The following is a 26758-nucleotide window of genomic DNA, read 5'->3' as shown; positions in this document are numbered from 1 at the left end:
TCAGAATTTAGTCATTTCAGACTTAGTGACAAGGGATGGGCTGACCCTCAAACATGTCATTAGATCATAATAAAGATGTATCTAAAATTCCTTGAAGAATGAACTTAGAACATTGACACAAGAACATACAAAGGAAAATCACCCTCAAACAGTCTTTCTAAGAATGTTTGTAATTACTAGAACATTGTTTTACACTGGCAAGACAAAAATTATAAGATATTTCAGGAATAATTAGACACTGAATTTTATATCTAATCCTTGATATTTAAAACACTATAATTGTCTGGTCAGTCTGAAGTTCGATTTTAGGCCTAAAGCTAATATTCAATGGTTAAAGTGGTCCTTCAGATTTTATATTCTTATTTCTTCAAGTATGATTCAACATAACATGAGTTCAGATATATGTCCACATAACAATGAGAATGATTGGGGGCCGGAGAGATAGCATGGAGGTAAAGCATTTGCCTTGCATGCAGAAGGTCGGTGGTTCAAATTCTGTCATCCCATATGGTCTCCTGAGCCTGCCAGGAGTAATTTCTGAGCGTAGAGCCAGGAGTAATCCCTGAGAACTGCCAGGTGTGACCCCCCGCTCAAAAAAATGAGAATGACACATAGTGAAATAAAAACAAAACCAAATAGGAACCTCAGAAAGATCTCTACTATCTCTACATAGTTATCAAAGATAATAAATTAGCCAGGGTGAAATTTAAAAAAATACAAAAAACATATAATTATATGACAGATGCAGGATCAGTCATGTCTAATGTATCTTTTGACTTAACTGATGCATAAAGTAATTGGACCTTGGAAAATTCATTTCTTTTTAATTGGAATTTAAATCAAATTATTATTCTAAGTGTCATGAGAGAGAATAAAAAAGTTGATACAAGTGCTTTGTATGCCAAAACCCAAAGAAATTGAATTTTCAACAGCACATGTTTCCCCAAATATTAACCTGGAAGAAACCCCTGAAAATTTCCAATTGTGACACTCTTTTTTTTTAATTTTTTTTCAATTGTGACACTCTTAATTTAAAAATAATCATAATGTTGCACGGTGAAGGGTGGTGTTCTTCTTATGACTGAAACCCAACTGCAATTATGTTTGTAATCATAATGCTTAAATAAAGATATTATCTAAAAATAATCATAATAATATATAGTTGGAAACAAATGAAAAGGATGAGATTGATTTCTGCTCAACATAATATTCCTAAATTTTACTCATAGATTCTAGTGAATCAACAGTATAATTCTAATACTTAAGGCATAATAAAACAAGAAATACAGTATTATTTCTCTTAACTCACACACACTCCTCTTTGATTCAATTTAAATCAACAATTTCTTGTTGTTCTTTTCCACCAACATAGTCATAGGGTCTTCACTTTCCTTTCTAATTACATTTATATATAGTATCATTAGCATTGTTATTTAACTCCTCTTATATTCTATGTGTTTATTACTGATTCTGAACATGTTAGGAATCTGTTGGAAATGAGACAAATAGAAGATGTAAAGGTCTAAAATATCAGACATCAATTTGTATTTTAGCTTGCTGTTACTAGCTAAATTGTTTAAACTCTGAGACTCATTTGTCATGTTCTATAAAATGGAATCCCTAGTAGCAACTTTGGGAGTTGCACATAGTATCATACGTGAAATTGCTTTGTGTAAAATGTATCCTACACATTTTATCTGGATCTTTCTTAGGTGTGTATCCTTTAGCATTCAAAACTATCATTCTAATGTCTAAACAAACAGACAAAAAATCTCAAAGAAATTTAGAATCTTAACTCACTCCCATGTAGCAGTATAGGAGAAAAAAGATTCTACCTAAACTGGCTTTAAGCATTGTTTGAAGAGTGAAATCCCAAATTGAAAACTATATTCAGGTAGAAAGTAAAGCATTGTGAGAGATCTGATGGACTCCAAGAGCAATCATTCTTTAGGTAATAAAATTTCTTACCCACAAGAGAGATTTACGAGCACCAAATCTAGAGCTATTCTTGAGTCTTCCAGTAAATTAGAATGAATATCAATCTTGACCCCACCATCCAGCTCACTCCTCAAGCACCAGTGCTATGTTCAAAGTGTGCTGTCACTTTTGAATTCTAAACAAACCCCTCTTATCAGCTCATTATAACTTAATTTTCTGTTTACTCAGATGTCATCACACAACTCTAATCTTCAGGAGATTCTGTTGAGAATTTATAATCTCTATTTTGTCAGCTCTTGGAATGTTACTTAGCACAAATAAGTTATGCAGTAACTAATTATGTGGTGAACTAAATATGCTAAATTTAGCACTCAGGATATATTATTTTTCTTTTGTGAATAATTTTCTATTCATAATGGGACATTAAAGGGGGGTTGGATATACCTTATTTTACCTAAAAAAGTTTATCCCTGGTTTCTTTGTATCTGTTTTTTTTTATAACTTGGTTCACCCAAAAAAAAGATTGTCTTATAATGTAAATCTGGGTGGGACAGGTTCAGGGTTCAGGATAGCTGCCCCATCTTGTGGGGGGGGGTTACTCAATAAAAATGGAAATTCTGACAGGCAGCAGGTGCTCCATACTAGGTAGAAGACTGCCAGACTACACGTGTTTCACCCTTAACCTGGTTTGGATTATTTCATGCTTGATTCTGATTCAGATTCATTGGCCTGGGCTTGGGGGCTTGCAGATACGGCACATGGGTGATTTTTATGGGGGGGGGAGGGAAAACCAAAAGTAAAAGAATAATAATTTTATTACATAGGATTAAATATCTGGAGAGGTTTGAGACAAAGAACTAACAGAATATGGAAAACTATGATCTGTAAACAAAAACTGTTTTTTCTACAGTTTATACAAATAAAGTTTTACTAGGATATGGGTGTACTGATTTATTCATATGTTCTTTTGCTGATTTTGCATCATAGTAATAGGGTTAAATAGACAATAGAAAGTTTATGTGATCAAAAATATTTCAGCATGAATAAAAAGTGCCATAACATTAAGAATGAATATGTATTTTATTTTGTGATAATAGTGTATTTGGGCTAAAATATAATTTTAAACTTATTTACATGTATTGAGTATTGAACTTATAATGGATAATCATTCTTCCTACCCACTCCTATGTATATTTTTATTAGGCTGCCATAAGTTTGTTTTTGTTGTATGTGCCCTTTGAAATTTCCTGTATTCCCTTGAGATTTGTTAAAACACGGATGGTGGCTTTGCCCAAGATCTTATGTACATAAGTAAAACTTTATTTCTTCTTTCTGTTCTGATGGCATCCTTTGTTCTGAATTCTTGAAGAAGGTGATTTAATGACTATTAGTATGCAATTTGTAAGTTTTGTTTCTGTAGAAAAATAAGCAATTACACATAAGTTTTAAGCTACCTCCTTTTTTATTCCTGGTAGGATTTATGTTTGATCTTTCATCTGTAATGGTGTACAACTTTACAGTTGTAATGATGCAACTTTATAATTATTACATTTCTACATATTTGTGAGCATTCATAAACATTTCTAGAAGCATGTTTTATAAATGATCATTAGAAGTCCTAGTAAGAAAGTGGAAATAATATACCATGCTTTTTTAAATTTGTTTTTGGATGATGCCACCTGTGTGCAGGGTTCACTCCTGGTGGACCTAGGGGACCAGATGTAGTAATGGATACTGAACCCAGATGAGTTGAATGCAAAGCAAGAAAATGACCTGCTGTTCTTTCTCGCTTTGTTTTATTTCATCTCTCCCCCCCCCACTCTTTTCCCCAATGTCTCCTTTTTGTGAGTAGTTCCAAGATTTCCAAGATATAAGATTCTATTTAGCAAGTATAGTAATGGAAAATGAATTGTCCAGAATGATTATAGTAAAGAACATTAAAATATATTTATGTAATAGATTTTGAAGAAATTTATGACCAACCTCTGGATCTGGAGAACATTATGCTAAGAGAAATAAAGCAGATACAATAATACTATAAGATGTTATATGTGGAATGCAAAGACTCGTACTCAAAGAAGCAGAGCATACAATGGTGTTGAAATTCAGGAATAGAAGTTATGGTTAACTTAATGTTTCAGTCACAGACAATAAATATATTCTGTATATTTGAAAATAAATGTAGTTTCTTTAGACAAAATATCTATGAAATATATAAACCAAATAAATTGCTAGAGGATAGATTTTATTTTGTATTGCATATGTACACAATATTATAATAAAAATTTATGAAGTTGATGCATGGTGATAGTGATGCATATATTTATGGTGGTGGCAAATTTACAGGTATCTTTTTATTCCCAAATTTTATATATTAAATATGTACATATATATATATTCTTCTTATGTTATACTCTTTAAAAGGTAATTAAGAATAACTAGTGCTATACATCAAATCAGTATTTACTTATTAGATATTGGGTAGATACAGAGGAGGTTCAACTTTATTCACAAATGAACAGAAGAGGTCAAATCCTAGTAAAATATAAATAGTTTCTGAATCTAACCTGTTTATCTGTCAAGTAGAAAGAGGTAATTGGCATTTGATGCTGTTCAAGACTACTATCCTGCAGCTTGACAATTTTAAAGGAATACTAAATATGTTTTACCTGAGGAACAGAGTAGAACATCTTGATATTATGTTCATTAAGTGATAAATGGTATGGAAGGATCAGAGAAAACTCACATCTTTAAACAGTTCAGTAATAGCTAACCTCTGTGCACCAGATTTGATGATAGGAAATATTTCTATATAATTGGGCTCTCTAAATTCAATGATGATAATAGGATCCAGAATGGCACAAGCCAGATAGAAGCACATGAACAACATAGAGAATATGGATATAATTACTGTAATAGGCTGCTAGAATTATAAATACAAAAACTGTTAGATGGATTTTTGAAAATGCTAGTGAAGAAATACTAATAAAAATGAGATACATCCTGGGACCAATAAAAAAGCCCTAGGCTAGAGTGTGAGCTATAGCCTGCAAAACAACCATGATCTCCAGTTCCAAAGGTCTGTCTGAGAAAATTGCAATGGTATGGTGCTGCAGACGCCCAGCGTTGCTAAGCAGAACCTTCGTGGGACCCGGGAACCTTTCACATGGAGAGAAGCGGGAGCACGAGTGGATGAATATGAAATATGAAAATGAAATAAATGAGACCACACAAAATGCATTGTATGGGGACCCTCGTCCAAGGGGTGAGAGACAAATTTATTTTTCAACCGATGACATTTTAAGCACAGGCTCTGGAATGCAGGGTGTCTTAAAGGAGATGTTCCAGAGAAAGTACAATGTTTGACCAAGCCTTAAATCTACATATTAAAAGACCGTTCTTCAGGTGAGGAAAAGTCCTGTTGGGTGTTAGTAGAGAAAATGTTTTTTTAGGGTAAGGAGAAAAACAGGTTTTTCAAGAAATCAGGAGGAGAGAGATAAAAATATTTGTGATGTTTATCTGGTCGCTGGAAAATAGATTTTAGGAGGGACGAAAATAATTGTTTACCATCATAGAGCTAGACTCAGAAAAACAATGTTACAGCCATGTTGGAATTACGCCAATGATCCACGCAAAGGGTCAAATGATTGACTTCGCTAAGCGGGCCTTTTGGCAAATAATTCTTTGGGAGAAAGGCACTGCCCCAGGAGGGCAAAACGCCATGTCTGGTGCATGCCCCCCTAAGTGGGGGGTAACAGTATGGGTCTTCTGGAGACATCTTAGGATCAACACAAAGACCAAGTCCACCAACCACAGAAGACGGATTAAAATGACACTGAGGGAGCAGAACTTCAAGAACCACAAAGAAAGACTTCATCATAAGTTCCACCCCTTGACTTGTGTAGATACCGAGACCTTTAGATACAGAGGTCTGACTTTATCACCCAGGAAGGAGCAGAGGTCTTCTAAATAGGACGAAAGCACCAAGGGGAGAGTAAATGAACCTGTGCAGAGTCTATAGTTAATCCCATGACAATATACTCCAAGGGTGGAGAAACCCTGTAACTCTTAGGCCAAGGGAATTCTTTTTCGAATGACCCCAATATGTAATGTGCCTGTGCAGGAGGGGAAGAAAAAGCACAAAAATTTTTTTCTCCTTTTTTTATTTATCTATCTAGTTTTTTTTGTTTTCATTGTTTTGATGTGGTTATTGAAGTTGTCTCCATTTATATTTATAAATTTATTTTCTTCCTTTCTTTTCTTTCTTTATGTGCTCTGTCATGTTTTTATTTCAAGACCATGGCATTTATGTGGTGCTTACCTTTATTGTCGGAGTGCTCACTGGATATTTTATTTGACACTTCTTTTTGTACTGTTGGGGTGATTCACCTTTTCCCCCTTCCTCTCTCAAACCGATGATGAGAGCCTCTAGAAGGATTCCACCCATTTTTGGCATATTTGTTTTTTACCCCACTTTATTACTTTTCTCTTCTTCAAACAAAACCATGTAACTTTATCTATCTAGTCCCGCCTCCAGGAGGAAATAAGGGAGTTACCAAGACCAAACAGGTGTAAGACCACTAAGTAGCAAGTTAGGCACAGAGGAGACCACGTATTCTTGCAACCCCGGAGGTGAGGGAGGAAGATATGGGAGGTAGGATGGGAACGGAGGTGTAGGGAGAACAAGTCGGTGATGGGAGTTCCCCTGATACTAAGTTAACATGTACCTAAAATATTATTGTCAACAATATGTAAGCCGCTATGATCAAAATAAAAATTATATTAAAAAAAAGAGATACATGCAACAAAGATAAAGATCTCCTCCAATGACTGAAAGTAGGTTATTTTCTAATAGATATGCTTTGTTTTTGAATTTGAGAAATTTATAACAATGTGAAACAAATTTTGAAATTTTAAATTTCCACAATATACCAACTCAAGTTGGTCTTCAACAAGATTAAAAACAGGTAAACAGGTCAGTACCATTATGGAAAATCATAATCTTTAGTCACCATGTCTGCATTTGGCCTTCTCCATCTTAACAGACTTGCTCTGTTCTTGAGCTATATACGAAGCTGTGAAAAATTATGGGTACATATGCATTGCAGCTGAAAACAGCAATCTCGGGAGAAGAGGGCAAGTCAAAAACCCACCCTGCCAAAGCCACACCAACTGTACCCACCACCTACAACTGCTACATTGACAATGGCCCAGCTTTAATTCTCATTTATGGATTTCTAGAGAAACATCAATCTGACAACAAGCCAGGTATGACAGTTTTTGTCTGACATCACCAGGGCTTTTTTGGAGCGAGTGTGGACACCTTCCCCCACCTTCTCATACATACTTCTGGAATCTCTAGCAAAGCGAAAACATGCCTCACAAAATCTGCAGGATCATCAATAGTGCTGAGAACTCTTGGCAAAAACTCCAGTCTTTTTAAATATTGTCATCCCTGTAGAAGCACACCAATTTAGATGCCAATGCATATCTGAGGTTACTAATGTTGAGAAATAAAAGAAGTAACAGAAAGATCAACTAGCAACCTATTAAACCTTCCAAAAATGACTTAATGACCTCATTTCATGATACTATTATTTTTACAAATTTTCTGTTGTTTATCGTTTTTTTAAACGTTCTTGTTGTATCCTTTATCTTCCATTTTTAGTTTTTTTAGATTTTCTATATATTTTATTTATTTGTTTATTTTGGGCCATGCTTGGTGAAGCTCAGGGGTTACTCCAGACTATGCACTCAGAAATTGCTCCTGGCAGGTAAGGAGACTGCCAAGGAATCGAACCGCAGTCCATCCTAGGCTCTCACAGGCAAGGCAGACGTCTTACCACTTGCGCCACTGCTCTGGCCTCTATTTATTTTTTAATAACATATTTATTTAAGCACCATGATTATAAACATGTTTGTAGTTGGGTTTCAGTTATACAAAAGAACAACCCCCTTCTCCAGTGCAATCTTCCCACCACCAATGCCTGCTATCTCATTCCTCCCCCACTTCCAGGTATTCTATTTCTTTCACTCACTACTGTTGTATAATAGTTTGCTCCCACTTACCTGCAATCAAATATTTTATGATCAACTATGTAGATGGTCTTTAAATAAAGTAATATATATATATATATGTATATGGCTTATATATACATACACACACACACACACACACACACACACATATATATATATATATATATATATATATATATATATATATATATATATATATATTGGTTTTTTGGGGCAACACCCAGTGATGCTCAGGAGTTACTCCTGGCTATGCGCTCAAAAATTGCTCCTGACTTGGGGGGATCATATGGGATGCTGGGGGATCAAACCGGGGTTCATCCTAGGCTAGTGCTTGCAAGAAAGACACCTTGCCTCTAGAACCACCATTCTGGCCCCTAGTGATTTATATTTTTAAAAATCATTATGTTATATTAAATTTCTAATTAGAGTTTTCTAACTAAAGCAGTTCTCTAACAGATACAGGGTTCACTTGAGGAACTCTTTTGTTTTTGTTTTTGTTTTTGTTTTTGGGCCACACCTGGCGGTGCTCAGGGGTTACTCCTGGCTATCTGCTCAGAAATAGCTCCTGGCAGGCATGGGGGACCATATGGGACACCCAGATTCGAACCAATCACCTTAGGTTCTGGATCGGCTGCTTGCAAGGCAAACACCGCTGTGCTATCTCTCCGGGCCCTCACTTGAGGAACTCTTAACACAAGTGGAGTATATTAAATAAGCCATCACTGATTCTTCAAGAGAAATTTATGTACTTACTGGAAAACTATATCTTAGCAACCAGAAATAAATAACAGCTATTAAACTCACACTGGTTCTTGGTGTCATATTTTAACTTGTTCATATCCCCATTCATACTCTTACTATTGTGAAGGTTTATTTTATGAGTGTCCTAATATTAATACTAATACATTAATAATTTAGTGTCCTAAATTGAGTATTAGTCAGTTTGTACATTGGATCTGGAGAAAACCATAGGCTTATTTACTTGGTTCTTTAATACATAAAAGAATGTAGATTTTTTTACTAACTGATAGAAACAATGATGAAGTTAAGTCAGAGACCAGATGGGTAGAAATCACTGAATTCAAAATGGTCTGGTAAAGGCCTAAAGAGAGAAGTAAACTGGCTGGAGTTTGGAATTTGCATACAGAAGTTCAGTTCCTGAGTACATCTGGTTCCCTGGAGACTTCAAGGCATAAGCACAGAGCCAGGAATATCCCCAAAACAATGCTGGATGGAGAATCCAAATAAACAAAAAGCAAACAAAAGAAATGACCAAGTGAAATTCATTAATCAAGCCCTCTAGCCATGATAATAAGTCATTATTATCATATCTCAAGTTGAATTATAGTTTAGCATGTCAAAAGCTTAAAATAGAGAGGAAGTAATCTTTATTCTATGTCTAAATGCTCAATTGGTATGCTTCTTGAAAAACTTACTGAATAAAATTATCAGAATCTGACCATTTGTATAAGGATACTACTTATATGGATATAAATTATTTTCAATATTCTTGAACAAAGTAGATAAAAGACAAATTGTATTGTATTGGTACAAGAAAAAAGTCAGTACATATTTATTCCAGTATAATTATATTTAATGTCTTTATATATGAGACAGTATAGTTTATAAAGACCTTAAATATTATGATATCCACCTGGACCACAAAAATTATGACCACATAATTTTTGGTCAATCAATTTATCATATTATGACCTGGTGAATAAGAAATTTCAGTTACTTCTGATGCACTTGTAAAACAGGTAAGGGTCCGAAATTGTTTTAAAAAACTTTGATTCTTTAGAAAATTGACTGGTAAACTGATTAAGATTTCAGTAATTTGCATATATTATAAAATATTTTCTTTTTGTCCCTATACCTTAGAGAGATAAAAAATATTCAATAAGAATCCTGAATTTGTTGTTTTGAGTCACACCTTTGGTGCACAAGTCTTACTTTTGACTCTGCACTTAGGGATCACTTCTGGCAGGCTCTGATGACCATGTGAGGTCCTAGGAATTGAACCCAGAAAGGTGGCATGTGAGGTTCCTAAGGTCCTGGCTTCTTGATATTTTGAAAGGAGCAATATTTCTATTGGGAAAACGAGTAAATCCATTCATATTGTGACTCAGAAGATCATGAATACCAAATAAAATCTAAGAGAGGGTGCTACAAACTGTCAAGACAAAATCCTATATCACTATTAAATATAACGGTAAAAGGCATCTATGACAGATATGGGCATTTTTATAAAGTTTTAGGAAAACAAAATTAGAGAAATTTATAAAATACTCCTAATGTTAAAAATGTAAATAAAGTAAGGTTATGATTTCTTTAGAAAGACAGCCTTGCATTTGAACATTTGTTCCTAAAATCCATTAGGAGTTAAAGTTTTGACCAGAATTTTTCTTTACTAACTGGCTTGTGCCAAGTCACTAATTATTAAATAATTAGGATAAGGGCAACAATCCAATGTACAGTTTAATGATTTAATTGTCTGAATTAGACATGAATATTATTAAAAATGTATAAGCAAAGTAATGGTAACCCTGATGGCTGCTATATCTCATTCATTCCTCAATTCATACTATTGGTTTCATAGAAAGCATCACTAGAGAGAATTAAATCAATTTTTTCACCTGGTTTAAAAATTAATCGATTTAATCTATTAATATTAGCAAAAATTGCTGAATTCATGCTCTTGCTCAGTCCTTGATTTGACTTCCCATCCTCTAATTTTTGTTTCTACTGGATTAGAAATTCTAGTGTCAGTGGAAAAACGTTTCTACCAGGGAGCATCAGAGTGTTTCCTGAACTAGAAACTACAACTTCCATGTAATTCATTTGGTTTCAGGACAGTTGACAATTAGATATAAAAATGGGGGTCCATCTAGAGGCTATAAATATCAGTTCAGGAGAGAGGAAAAAAGAAAAGGAAAAATAAAAATAAAAATATTCAAAAAACAAAAAAACAAAAACAAAAGCAATGACAACACAGCAGCAGCAACAACAACAACAAAAAATCATCACCAAAACAACAACCACAAGAGGAAAAGAAGGAAAAAAAGATCTGTGTGGCAAGGTTTTGGCTTGTTTGTTTGTTTGTTTACATAGGCATTAATAAGTATTGAGGAAGTTAGAGGGAATTCCCTTGGCCTAGGGGTTACAGAGTTTCTCCACGCTTGAGGCATACTGTCATAGGAGCAACTATGGGCTACATACATGATCATTCTCAAACCCAAGGTCTTTTTATGGTACCAGGAAACTTTCTGCTCAGTTGTGGATGACAAAATCAGTCATCTGTAGCTAGAGATCTTGATATTTCAACAGGTCACAGGATAACGTCTAGAATAGTCTAGAATAGTCTTTTGGTATGGCTCATAGCCTCGGATCTCCCCAGCATTTTTTTATTTTGTTTAGTTTTTCTCTTCTTTCTTTTCTTTTTCCAACAAAACCACAGAACTTGAGGTATCTTGTTTTCCCTCATAACTTGAGGGGAAAAAATGATACCAGGAACAACTAGTCCGTATAAAAATTGAGTGGAAATAAAAAATAATCATACTTAAGCAACAAACCCAAAGTCAACAACACCAGAATCTATACCCAATCTACAACAAGCTATACACAAAGGAGACCTCCTACACTAGCAGTCCAAGGAGCAAAGGGGGGAGGTATGGGAGGCATGCTGAGAACAAGATTGGAGGGTGGAGGGAGGGTGGTGGGAATGGCCCTAATTCTTTGTCACTATGTACCTTAAACATTACTATGAAGGATTTGTAATTCATTTTTATCACAATAAAAATTATTAAAAAAGGAAAGAAAAAAGAAATGGTATTTTTTATACTGCTCTGGTTAATTCTACCCTGATAAGCACTTGAAGTTTGAATTTCTACTACAAATGGACATAAAGTATATATAGGTCTATTATAATATAGCATACTAATATGTTAGTAAATTATACATAATAATATAACATGATATATATTTTATATGTTAATATATATTTAATAATATTTTATTGCTCTCTGATATTTTTTCTCCTTTTCTGGGGGTGGGGACATCCTCTTTGCTTAGGAATTACTTCAGTCCCTGTGTTCAGAGATCACTCCTGGAGGGCTCTGAACACCATGTAGGGTAGGGTATCAGAGATCTGACTTGGGTCTGTATCATGCATAGCAACACTTTATCTTTTCTACTGTCTCTGTGTTCCTTTCCACTTTACTCTCGATAATTTGTACTAAATAAACAATTTTACATATGAGTTACAGATTATTTTGACCATACTATCATATATTATTCATCACATATTCTTGTCAATAGTTTTATTATTTGTCTGAATATTTTCATATAATAGTCTATTTTGTCAATAAATGATTAATGGATAACTACTCTGCAATAGCATTCACTTTCTAATCTCAAAATTTATAAAGTTTTCATGATCTATGTCTATAGCAGTGAAAAATTATAATTTTTAAAACAAAAAATGGGCCTCTTTATATTACTAAATATATGTGATAGTTACAAAGTTACAAATCAAACCAGACATGAGAAGTGGCCCTTGTTAAAGGTTATAGATTTTCAAACTTCTGTCATTGTTTAAAAACATCTAAAGTTCTAGTATTTTCATTTTCAGTTTAAAATTCACTAAGTATAAGATGTACATTTTATCAATTTTAAACTATAGAAATGAACATTTAAAATACATTCATTATATATTTGTAGAACCATTTCAATTTCTTTTTTATTTTATTTTATTTTATTTTTTGGTTTTTGGGCCACACTCGGTGACCTTCAGAGATTACTCCTGGCTATGTGCTCAGAAATTGCACCTGGCTTGGGGAACCATAAGACATGCTGGGGAATCAAAGCATGGTTCGTCCTAGAACAGCAAAGTGCAAGGCAAACACCCTACTGCTGCGCCACTGCTCTGGCCCAATTATTTCAATTTCTGTTATTTTTTTCACTTTTTTTTTTTTTTAACTCAGTGGCACTCCTCCCTCTGGCAAGTTATTTTTTCTCAAAATAAAACTATGACTCCATTAAACTATTGGCTCACCCATTATCCTCCTCAAATTTCTGATAATCTCTTATTTTTCTTTCTGTCTCTATAACATTCACTAAACTAAGTGCCCTAGAAAATAGAATAATGTAATATTTATATTTGTGTAAGTACTTGATTTGACATGATGGCAAAATTTATCCATTTTGAATATTTCAGAATGTTTTATTTTGATTTTGGGGGGTTGGGGACACACAGTGTGGTGTTCGGGATGACTCCTGGAGGGCTTGGTGGACATAGTATGGGGTGCTGGGAATAAAACCTGGGTCAGCTACACAAAAAGCAAGCACCCTACCCAAAGTACTAACATTCCAGCCCAAAATTTATTACTTTTAAAGACTGAATGCCATTGTATTTTATTTATCACATTTTATTACATTTATCACATTCATCAATCAATAACCAACTTTGTTTTTTTATACATTTGTAAATGAGTTTGTGGTGTCTAAGGGTGCACAAAATTGTTCTGAGATTTCTCCTTTCAGTTATATGGAATATACACTAAAATCTAAAATGATTGAATCACATGAACATTCTAGGTTTAAATTTTTGAGGAACAATTATTTTCATTCCCACTAACAATATAAAAATTCCATATTTCCTGCATCCTCATCAATCTTTTATATTTTTGACAATAACAAACATTATGAGAAAGCATTTGATTATAATTTATATTTTTTGTTTGTTTGTTTGTTTAGGGGTAACAACCAGTGACACTCAGAGGTTATTCATGGCTCTGTGTTCACAAATCTCTCCTGGCAGGCTTGGGGTGCCATATGGGATGCCAGAGAGCGAACCCAAGTTGGCCGAGTGCAAAGCAAACGATCTACCCATTGTGTTATCTATCCAGCCTCCAGAATTTATATTTTCTTGATCAATTAAATTTAATATTTTTCATATATATTTTGGTGATTGTATAATTTCTTTAAGTAGATGTTTATTCAAATCTTTTGCCAATATTTAGATCAGGTGATTAATTTTTAAAGTTTATTTTCCATGGAGTGATCAGAATCCCCTTTGTATTTGCCTAACAATAGGGATAAAGCTCATAATCTCATGCTTTCTAGGATCACTTTTTTTCTGTAAGGTTTTGTGGGTAGGGGTAGATTTAGGGCTACATCAAGTACTTCTAAGGGGTTATTCTGGGGCAGGACTCTGGAGACTATATGCAATGCAGGAATTTAACCAGTCTGCAGGATTTAACACAAGTACCTTCATCAATGTACTGTCTCTATGGTCCAACACTTTGAAGCCATTGAACCACCTTCTGGGTCCCTTTCTGCTGAGGATTTGTAGAAGAACTGTTAGAATTTTAATAGTATTAAGGATAGAACCAGGGTTTAAACTGGTGGCTTCATACTTGTAGACAACTGTCTTCAACTACTAGAATCATTTTCTGAGCCGTTTCATGTTTACTCTAGTTTTGTATATATTATAGATATTACCTATAAGATAAATGTTTTAACATTTTGAGCAGTCTTTTTATTCTGTTGTTTTCTTTTTCCATTATGTATATGACTTTTATAAAAATAATTGTTATCCTATTGATTTAGTTTCTTAGTTCTGTACTTTGTTCTACAGAACTAAAGGTGTCATTTCGAAGAAGTGATTGCAATCTCTGGTGTTATACAAAAATTTCCATACTTTTGGTCAGCTTTTTCAAATTTATCTTTTATAATGATACGATGGATCCATTTTAGATTATTTTTTACACATGTTACTTATTTACTTTGCACAAGTATATTCACTTATCTCAACACCATTGCTGAAAAAATTGTTTTAATTGTTCCTATATCTTGGTTGAAATTTATTTTTCATATATATAAATGTATATTTTTATCAGTATTTTATGATTCATTGATCCACATATCTTTGTCAGTAACATGTTTTGATACTTTGAATTCTATACCTTACTATTATTTTTTTAATCTAGAAGTATAAGATCCAACTTCTTAAAAATTTTTTAGAATTGATTAAAGGGGGGAAGGAGAGAGGAGAGGGAAAAGAAGGAAAAAAAATTTTTTTTAGAATTGTTTTGACTATGCAAGGATTCTCGGAGATTCTGTATGATTCTTAGATATATTTTTATATTTTGACAAAATACTATTCAGAAATTGAGATCATATTGGATAGCATTAGATGTACACTATATATTGTATCAATGCAAATGCATTAAATCCTCTAGTGTATCACCAATGATTTATTGATGCTTCTATTATTGTTTTCAGTATGAATATCTTTAGTCTCCTGGTTTAAGGTTATTCGTTAATGTCACACCTGGTTCCATCTTTATTCTACCCTTCAACTTTCCCGAATTCTTGGTAAACAGAATTGTGTGATTTAAAGGACAAAGGTTTGTAAATCATTATTCTATTCCTGTTCTATGTTCCACAGATGTGAGACTGTCAAGTACTTAGCACTTTGTCCTCCAGCCTAACTTACGGTATTTTATTTAACATGATACACAAACTCTATTTGTGATGCATGAACTGCCTATCATTTTTATTGCAACTGTGTGATTTTATGATGTTTATTGTGCGGATAAGTGCTGCTATGAACATAGGTGATAGGTGTACATTTATATTTTTTGAATTGATGTTTTTGTTTGACATGCCAAGAGTGTAATTTATAGGTTAAATGGAAGGGAACTCTTAAATTTGTGAGGAGTCTTAATGCTGTTTTCCAAGGACGCTGAACCAGATAACATTCCCACCAAAGATGAGATTCATTTCTCACTGCATAAGCCTTTGCTCATCACAAGATCATTTTTTTTGCTTCATGCATCACATTGTGTGTTGAAATATCCATGCATACTGAAAAAAAAAGTCCCACTTTGTGAGGCCATTTAAAAAAAGTCACATTTGGGGGGAGGGGAACAAAGTCACATTTGTGTGTGTAAAATTTTTAATGTATTTTTGTATTCAATTTTTAGAATTTCATTATATTTTTTTCATCAGTATTCATCAGAAAATTTGGGGCATTTTTGTTGTATCATCTCTGGCATAACATACATCTCTGCAGCAAATACTAAAAAACCATGACTATAATACTGGCCTGACACAAAGTTGGGTATCCCCCCATTTTGGGGAAAGAATTTCATTACTGTTAAAAGTTCTATAAATTTTGGTAAAATTGTATCAATGAATTAAGCTGAACTTGACTTTTTTATATTTTATTTTTATTTGGTTGGAAAATTTATGATTGATTCACCATCTTTATTAAAGTTGTAGATCTACTTACAGTTTCTATTTTTATGATTAGGTGTGTTAGTGTTTCTAAGAATTTATCCAATTCATATGTATATTGTCTGATTTTTAAAATATAGGTTTATTTAATAATAATTATACTTTCATTTATAATTTTACATACTAAAGCTCTCCTGTATTGAGTAAATCAGCTCACTACAAAGTTTTTCCATTTTATTTTGAAAAAAAATTTTTATTTTTTGTATTTAATATTTTTCATTCTCTCTAATAATCAAATAATTATTATTTAACTTAGTCTTTTGGTAGTTCTTTCAGGTAAATTTTCTAAAACATTTTGAACTTGAAAGCAGTTGTAACTATAACTTTCCACTTTGACTCTTTAATAAATTATTTTTCTCTTTTTCATGACATAAGATATTTTCTAATTTTATTTCTGTTTTGTCTACTCATTTGTTGTTTAAAATTGTTGATCCCAACTATTTTGATTATTCTTTAGTGTTGTTTGCTGTTGGTGTTAGTTTTATTCTATGAGTTCAGAAAAGATCACAGTTTATCTGTTAAATTTTAGTATCCTTTCAGGTTTTTTTTAGTCAAATATGCTTTTGTTTTGGCATATGATCTATCCTAGATAATGTTCCAAATTGACTTAAAAGAACTGTGCATTTCTTTGTTCAGTAGTGCTAGTATATGAATATATGTTTCGACTGTTTTTTTTATAGCTCACTTTTTCCTTTTTTTTTTTTTTTTTTTTTTTGGTCTTCTGTCTGATGCTTTTTATCCCTAATTAAAGTAGGAGTAACATTATCTTAGAAGTATTTTTTCACTTTAATCAGATGCTCAATGTATTTAAAAATGTTGATTTTGGTGCAGAGATGTTCAACATGTTTTTTGTGTTTTGACCTTTATGTCGTTATAACTATTTATTTGAATACAGAAATAATATTGACAATATCTTATTGGTTATTTGCTAGTTATCTAATTTTTATTTTATTAGAATATTTTTCTCATTTTTTCTTTTAACCTATGTAATTACTTAGATATAATGTGAATCACTTATTGATAGTGACAATTTGACAGATAAAACAAAGTTGCTGCTTCAAGATCTTGATGCCTCTCATGATGACACATGTATAATCTATTTCTCTGTGGATTAAACTATGATTCAGCTCTAGAAGCTGATTTTTACAATAAGGTTACTTTGTGTTATACAACATTTAATGCAGAAAAACCATAGACCTTCTGCAGATCATTTGTATATCTTGTTGTGGTGGTTGTTGGTTTATCTTAGCCCTACTTCAAGCAATGTTCAGGGTTTATTTCTTATTCTCTACTCAAGGAACATTTCTGACAGTTCTCAAGGGGCCACATGGAGTGCCAGGAATCAAACCAGTTTCAGCTACATGCAAAGCAAGCCTTTTATCCACAGTACTATCTCGCTGACTCTCTCCATGGATCCTTTGAGTCTTTAAGGGAATATCAAGATTTTGCCTTCTGAATAATCAATCCCTTTAAAAGAGTTAAAGAAAATTTATATTTATTTTCCCATCAGAATTATACATTAGTCTTCATTTGTAAATGCGATTTCTGAAGAAAATACCCACATACCTCCATTTGCTAAATATTGATTACCTGTCTCCTAAAATGTACCATTCAGTTCTAGCGCATATGCATATTATTCTTTGTATATATTTTTTTAGTTTTTTATGTTATAATTCCCATGGGTAAATTATATACATTAACAATTCTCAGACTTCACTAAGCCCCCTAGGAAACCTCAAATGATAATTATCTTCCACACAATTATTGCTCTAGATACCATTAAGAACCCCATGTTATCAACATCTGCACTTGTAAAATGGTTAAAGTATCTATTTTATTTTATTTTATTTATTTATTTTTGGGGGGGTCACATCTGGCAGTGCTCAGGGGTTACTCCTGGATTTGTGCTCAGAAATTGCTCCTAGCAGGCTCAGGGGACCATATGGGATGCTGGAATTTGAACCACCATCCTGCATGCAAGGCAAACACTCTACCTCTATGATATCTCTCTGGCCCCTAAAGTATCCCTTTAAATAGTCATCTCTGCCATGCTTTTTATCAGCTTTATTATTCATTTATACCTCATAAATTCATAAATTATTTTATTGCAATATGCTAGCTGCCAAATCCTACATTTTCCATCAATACTTTCTAAATATCCATCCATCCCCATTATTTATCCATTTGTAACAGTTATTCCTATGTTATTTTTATTTCATATAATGTACTTTAATTTGGGGGGCACATTTATTTTTTCTATATATATCATATTCCTAAACATAATGTTTCCTGAAAATATTTTTTTTTTATTTTATTGCTATAGTGTTTTGTGTCCTTGTTCACAAGAATGATGCTAAATATTTATGCTGTCTACTCAAGTGTTGGTAATAAAAATATTTTGAGAATAAAATAAAGGGTAACTTTTCAGAAAACATTAAAATATTGCTCACTAGCAGGTATCAAAATATGCAAAATAAGAACTCAAAGTCAAAGCTTTCTTTAGCATTTTGCTGCATTGCCTGTTGACTACTAGTTTTTGGAACTTTCCACAGGTTTTAACCTAAGAAGATTCTTAGCAGCTCAGAAGATCATTTCTTTCCTCACCCCAATAAATCATGTAAGTGTGTTTGAAGATATAGTATAGGGTTTAAGGATTAAAGAAAATACAGGTTTAAAATAGTTTAGTGGTTAAGCCTTATACACAGTTGACCCCACTTTGGTCTCTGGCATCATGTAGTGTCCCCTGAGCATTGCCAATAATTATCAATGAGTACAGAGAACAAAGTAATTTATAAATGCTTCCAAGTATTGTGTCAAAAAAAAAAAAAAACACCCAAAAACAAAAAACCAAAAAAAAAGGAAAAATGGAATAATATATCAATCTAGAATTATGTCACTTTTTAAACATAGGTCATTGTTAAAGTAATTTCATGGAGCATTATTACACCCCCTCTAAGTAGTTTCACAAATATTTGTTAATGAGTGTCAGTGGATGCTACTCTCAAAATGTATTCAAATTTAAGGGTCTGCTCTTTGAAGTCAATGTGTAGCTTTTATGGTGGATCCTTTATTAATGAGTTTCCTCACCCCAGGTGACAGTTTCATGTCAGTGGTGTAGTGAACAGAACTACACTCATAGAAGATTTAATCCCACTTTAAGAACAATAATTGACATTTTTTTCTTGAGTTGTATTTAAATAAATCCATTCTTCAAATATCAAGATTAAATGTGTTTATTTTGAATTAGTAGATACAATGGCATTTTAGATACCAGCACTCCAAGCTACACCTATAGATTTACCTCTAAACCTTCACACATTGTCAGTTTCCAATTCTCTAATATTTCACCACTGGGCCTTCTATTTCTAGCAAAATCATAGTTCAAATTTTTTTAAAGAGTAAAAACAAGATTGATCACTATACAGTATGCCTAGTGACCTCAAGAGAATTATAAATTTCAAGTAAATGATCATTGTTTCAGAAAAGGGAAAAATTGACAACATGAGCACTAGTCATGGCACTACTAGAAGAGAAAAACAGATTACAGATTTTTTTAAAAAGCATTTTAGGCAGGACAAAGTTATTTTGCCTAAGTAAAAATGTACATGATATCATGGATATGACTTCAAAGTTAAATTGTTCAAATTTCTGGGCCACACACTTAAGCGTATTGGCTAGTACATTTTTGCACTGAAACAGAAGCAATACAAGCTTTATTATCTATCATTACACTTCCAGATTTTTCACTTAATATACCTGCCGACCTAATGATTCTTGCATGCATTAGAATTTGCTTTTGTAGTGTTAAGTTTATTTTCCCCCATCCCTCCCCATCCCATAAACATTGCAATGTGAACTCTTTGCCCAATTATAAGAATGTTGCAAAGGACAGCTCTGTGCCACCTCAGAATAGGACCTCCATGTCCCCTCCTCAGGCTACAGATGGATCAGTAATGTCGATCACATCTCATCTGACATGCAAACAGACACTGTTCCTTTAATTTCCCTGTGCCAGAGGCATATAAGTAGGCAGGTATGCATACAAAAATGCAATTAGAAAGAAAAACAGAAAGGAAAATCTTTCTTGTTAATGCCTATCGTCCTAAAAGGAATCCATTGCTTTAAATTCACTTAAAGCCTGTACAGGCGAAATGTGTTTCTTTTGAGAACCTCGTCTAACTCGTGTTTGGAATTCTTCCGGCTTTTCTCTCTTTACAAGAGGCTTCTTCTCCGGAGCCTTCATCTTCCAAGACACAACTGGTGAGTTGACAGCTGCTGTCCCATAGACTTTCTGGTATTTGGTTGAAGCCACATAGGATGCTTTCACTGTGAGGACAACAGCATTCATCAGGTTTTTAGCTGCCTGGATAAGTGAGGTGGCACTGTCCAGCTAGAGCAGGTGGAGAAGAATGAGAAGCAGGTGGGTTAGTGAAGGCACACCAATTGCAAGGGGGATGCAATTGAAACAATCACATGACTACTTAAATACACAATATTTCCCCCCAAAGAGAAAACCTATTACATGATAATGCGAAAAGGCCAAAAGTCGCCTTCTATCTTATTTCTAACCATGAGGCTAAGGTTAAAAAGAAAAAAAGACACTATACAATGAATCACTATCTAAGATATCATTACTCCAAAACCCACACCCCACACCCCACAATCTGTTTCTGTAAGTAAGAATTTTAGTGCTACAAAAGTTTTCCAAAGTATAACATGATATTGCATTTAGGTGGTTTCTCAAGTTTTGGACATCATTTAGTAAATACTAAATAACAACATGTTTACATCTTAATACTGTGGCTCTACCACAGTACACGTATCTATTTATAGACTACTTTTTAATCCCGAGCACTGGATTGGTAGGGTTACAGGCAGGTACAAAGAAGAATAAATCCATGGGTACTCTGGAACTTGTATAAATGTATTTTGTCCTTGGCTATCAATACACCATTGTTAAATCTTGATTCTATCCCATCAGAAAATATCAATAATGGCATGCCCTTGTAGGTCAAAGAGCATTCAATAAAGCCAGAAAATCTGTTTCAATAAGCTATTCAGTTTTACTTTGGATCAAGTACTATTCTAAGAACTCTATTTTACAGTTACCTTTCAACAATCTATAAAGTAGCATTAATGATCATATTATGATAAGAGAACCACTGCATAACTTTCACAGGTTTATACAGTATAAGTATACTATTGGGTAGGAGCTATAAAAATGCTGTAAGTCAACCTAAGACACAGTAAGTTTAGAAAGTTATTTCAGGTCAGTGTTTATTATTTATTTAGTTAGGTTTCCACATTCTGCTTTTAAATAAACAGTATATACACTATACATGTATACATACACTATAAACTATATACACTATACTAGATCATTCACTATGTTTCAACCTTCTTACTTCCCAGAAAAGCTCAAATCTGCATTTCTGGCTCCCTTTTAACTTGAAATCAACAGGTAAAAAGGCCAATTTAACAGCTAGATATATTTAAATTTCACTTCACTGAAGCTACTACTCAAACCTCAGAAATTCTTGCGCCTTATTTTCACATTAAATTAGTTGTAATATCAATTTAAGAAAACAGGCAATTTCTGATTAAAAGAGGTCTAAAAATGTGCCTTTGCAAGGTTCCTATGACATTGATTGTGACTGTTTTTTGTGTAACCTGCCTACCTGTAGTTAAAGGGCCAGATCTGAATTGGATAATGTGAATCAAGTACATATACAACTATCTGGATGGAAGGTTACCATTGCCAAGTTTGCACTAAAGGACCCAAACATGGGGATTCCCGTTTGAATGCCACTAATGTTTACTTTGGGGACTTGTCATCAAGACATGTCCCAGTGAGTGGCAATATCAGCTATTATATCCAAGGCCACTCTAATTAATTTTTGCTACCGTATAGGCCACATCCTTTATTAAAGTTACACGTGTTATATTGTATTAGAAGTCAATGATAGGAAATCAACTCTAATTTTCCACCACCAAAAAAGAAAAAATCATGCAGTCAGCCATTGTATAAAATAAAAGTAAATGCCTTTAATGTAAAAGCAATACCTCAGAATTGTAGCTTTACCCATTCAAAAAAGTCATTACTACATTGACTCAACATAATAGTTAGAACTAGGATTCATGAAATATTGAACTATTTTTAACACATTAAACCAAATGAATAAATACTTTGTCTCTTTTATTATTCTCTATCAGGAATACATATACAAAAATAAGCATAATCTACATTGTTTACTTTTTAAGCACAAACATCTGTTAGTGAGGAAGAACAAATTGTATATTATTCATGTTAATATAAAAGTCAAGCACAGATTAATGTAGTGATTCTCAAAGTACAGCCTTGAAATCAGTATCATCATCATTAACTGGGAACCTATTTGAACTGGAATTTGTCATAGCAAATCAAAAACTTGCAAATATAGGAGTTCTGAATCATACCATAGTTTGAGAACCACTAGAGTAATGAAACCCAAAGACAATCTGGTTTTATACTATCCAATAATTTCACAAGTTTAATAAAAGATCAAAGCTAACTACTAACTAAATTTCACTTAAATTTTTCTCATTAAACATTTATAGTTGTAAATATGAAGAAATAAGAGGAAAATGTTGGTTTCTTTGGAAGCTAGAAACCACATATCCCATCCCTGAGCCAATTGACAGTTCCCTATTAGTCTGTCAGGTTTCAAAATGAGTAATATTTATAAAGTTAGTGCTATTGTGTATTGTGAGTAAAACAATGGTAAAATGATATTATATCAGGGACAGGTTTGTTTATTTGCTTCAAGGCCGTACAATTAGTAGAAGTAGAATAAGATAGAATGTGGCTAATATTTTATTAAAATTATCCTCAAATAGTAAATCTTTGAGAATTGAGTGAATCCAAGGAGAAAAGTTGAAAATAATTTGGAGATTTTTACCACAGATTCCATTTTCAGATAGATGGTGTCTAATTCTGCAGCAAAAATATGATAGCCTGTCTCTTCTTCAGAACCCCTTTGCTCTCCCAGCCTGATGCAGGAATCCTGTGAATAAACCTAATACATTGGTTGAGAGTGAGACAGCTCTGAAATATCAAGTTAGTGATTTCATTCAATCCACCTGGGAGGGCAGATGAGGTATTTGCAGCAAGGGAAAGTGTAAGCTAGTCAACTAAATTTGAGCAAAACCATTGCTATACAATAACATGATCTAAAAGTATAAAATAAAATTTTAAAACCTTGACAGGTAGTTGCCTACACTCTAATGATGTAGCACATTTTAACCAGGGTTGCTTTATGCTTGTCCAAATGCCACAGAGATCTAGTTAATAAGAGACGTTCATTTTGACAAAAATTCACTTTCTAAAGAAAATATCAAGCAATCTATCAAGTGATTTTGTTTAAATGCTGGATCAGAAAAATTTACAACCACGTTCTATTTTATGACTCACACTGAGACCATACATTACACAGAGCATGTATAAATGCAGTTTTAATAATAAATAATATTGAGTGCTTACTTGGTGCCTGATATTGCCTGAGTATTTTTTATTAAGTTGCATGACTAAGTCTTGAGAAAATATTTGAAGAAAAAATTATTAATCTGACTTGATTGCAGAGAAAAGGAAATTTAGAGAGATCATGTAACTTTCCCCAATAATAATGATAAGGGTTGGTAAAATCTCATTCCTAAGTCTCTCCTCTGACTCACTACTTTGCTGCTTTGCTCTCATTTTATTTCCAGGCTTATGATTTTCAATCACCACCTATCATTCAAAATGAAAATGTCTCTGTTCACTCTCTCTGGCCAGAAGTATGTTAGCTAAATCTCCTAACATTCATGTTTTTCATTTTATTATTTTTGTTTTGGGGGTCACAGTAGGCTATGGTCAGAATTTACTGCTGGATTTGCACACAGGAATCACTCTTGGCATACTTGGAGATGGAAGGACCATACAGGATGGTCCTGTCCAAATGTTAAGCACTCCCTGGTTTTTAGGTTGCCTCTCTGGCTTGGGTTTACCCTCAGGGCAGCAGTAACTTGTACTTCTCTTGTGCTTGTTTGTGTTGTTTTCTGAAACACATTTACCACCATTTATATGGACTTGTTATAATCTAAGATATAGTTTCACTAGTTAGTATCCTAAGACTTTTCCTAGACTGATCTTGGTAGCTTTATAATGGCCTTAGGAAGAACATATATGTATAAGCCATTAAAAAAACTGGCATAAATTTCCAAACTTGGCATTTCATCAAAAGAACACTTGGATCTTTTTCCTGAGTGCAGTCAGGAGTAACCAATGAGAACTGCTGAGTGTGGCCTCAAAACAACCAAAAAACCTACCTTGAGCAAATGCCACCATCATTCTATTTCTATATTATCTCCCTGTATTTCTTATTTAATGTCACAATAATTCTTAATCCTAGTTATACTAATAATATTTTGTATTTGTTTAGTTGGAACATAGATGTATAGTTTAGCACTGAAATTAACAAAATATAAGTCAAAGTCTAAGATTGACAAGTCAGGCTGAGAATATTTTCATAAATTGGAGCTTTTTTTTTTTTGCAAGGAGTCCCAAGTTTCACACCTGAGAAGTGATAGAGGTATGGCCCCAAACAATCCAAAAGATTTAAACCCTGATGTATGACCTCATTAGATATTCTCCTTTTCTATTTCATAGGTGTATTCTATGCTAACAGAAATTAGGCTTATTTTCCTATTCTGTCCCTATTCTTTTTAAATATCAAAGAACTATTTTCAAAAGGCAACAGATGTTTCTTCACATCTTGTTCTATGAGAGTCCATAAAAAGAAAATTAGGGTGAGAGCTGTTTTAGAGCCATTTCTACAGATTTTCTGGATCCTTTTCTTATTCCATTGCTACAATTTTTTCTAACTCTTTATATATTTTCCCTATACCAGGCTCATTTTATTCTATGCTTTGAAAGGAATTAAATAATAGGGGAAATACTTTCCTAAAATGCCAGGAGTCTTTCCTTCACCAATAAATCTGTGCCAGTTCTTTATATCAGAGCTGAGCAATATTACGAAAAGTATCTAAAATGAAACTGACAGCTTACATGATAATATGAGTATTTTGGGTACTATATGTACTATTTCATTCATACTACAATAATATCCATTAATGTAAATCATTGGATGTAATTATAGGAGGTGTTACGTTTCAATAGAAATAAAATATAATACAAATGTGACACTATCACATCATTACAAATAAAAGAATAAACACATTTCTGGAATAACATTGAATTCTTATTTATTCCTTACTGTTCAGATATTCATTAATCCTATTTACATACTCATCCACATATTTCTTTAGTTTTTTTATTTAGTTTTTTTTTTTTTTGGTGTTTGGGCCACACCCAGTAATGCTCAGGGGTTACTCCTGACTATGAGCTCAGAAGGAACATATAGGATGTTGGGGATTGAGCCGAGGTCTGTCCTAGGTCAGCTGCATGCAGGTAAACACCCTACAGCTGTGTTATCACTCTGGCTTCTCTATTTTATATCTATTTGTGCAATCACTGTGATTAAATGCTTTATCTACAAGCAGGCATAATCTGAAATGTTTAATATTTTATGATAGATGATTTAGTGAAATGTAAGATGCAAAAGAAACAGAAGGGAAAATGGATCATACTTGAACAGAGGGGGATAAGGCCGAAAATAGAACCTCATATGTAGGCACGACATATTAAACTCACTTAAATGAATGAAATTTTGGGTATTGTAACTAGATTGTTAAAAATAAAGCTAGAAGTAATAATTATAAATTCATAATATTACAATTTTATAACATTATGGTATCACTTCAGATGATAGATGGAAGGTAAGGTGATAGATTGCTAAGTTTTATTTTCAAAGTACTGAATCTGAGAACTCTATATTATGGTTAGATAGAGTCCACAATGAAATTAAGGACTAAAGGAAAACATACTTGTATTCTTAACTATTGTGTGTAAATATATATGTTTTATATATTCTATAGGTATATAATTTGTCACTTTATATATGAGTTTTTCATCTCACATTTCTCTTACTAATTGTTTCCACAGAGAACTTAAGAAAATTTGGAATAAAAATAGTAAATCTGGGAATTGAGGCAATAGTACAGCAGGTCCGTTTCTTGTATTTGGTAGACAAGGCTTCATTTCTCAGCATCTCATATAGTCCCTGAGCACTGCCAGGAGTAATTGTTGAATGCAGAATCAAGAGTAACATCTGGTCATCACTGGTATGGTTCAAAAACAGACAACCAACAAAATATATAGTAAAACTTTATTCTTTCTTCAGGTCAAGAAGCCTAATGGAATTATTCAAATTCTCTTAGTATTATAGTGATCATAAAAATTACTATAACTTTATGGGGCTGGAGCAGTGGCACAAGGGGTAAGGCATTCGCCTTGCCAGCACTAGCCTAGGAAGGACCATGGTTCTATCTCCATGGCAGGCATCCC

The 26758-nt window shown here is 33.3% G+C and overlaps 1 protein-coding gene across 3 annotated transcripts in view; it reads right to left on the bottom strand.

The window, feature by feature from the left end:
* Nucleotides 1-19495: 19495 nt before the first annotated feature.
* The window catches only part of CTNNA2 (catenin alpha 2), a 1246345-nt gene continuing 1239082 nt past the window's right edge, over nt 19496-26758 (bottom strand). For 2 of the 3 annotated variants that reach the window (XM_049784907.1, XM_049784908.1), the window contains 2 exons: nt 23217-23333; nt 19496-20668 (listed from right to left, as the gene is read on the bottom strand). In XM_049784907.1, the coding sequence (XP_049640864.1) occupies nt 20381-20668; nt 23217-23333 (405 nt within the window). In that variant the 3' untranslated portion in view covers nt 19496-20380. The remainder of the gene's footprint in view (nt 20669-23216; nt 23334-26758) is intronic. The other variant, XM_049784909.1, reaches the window with a different exon arrangement.

Source organism: Suncus etruscus, chromosome 12 (genome assembly GCF_024139225.1).
Source record: "Suncus etruscus isolate mSunEtr1 chromosome 12, mSunEtr1.pri.cur, whole genome shotgun sequence".
Taxonomy (NCBI): domain Eukaryota; kingdom Metazoa; phylum Chordata; class Mammalia; order Eulipotyphla; family Soricidae; genus Suncus; species Suncus etruscus.
The sequence above is the reverse complement of the archived record's forward strand: the minus strand, read 5'-3'. Positions and strand labels throughout refer to the sequence as shown.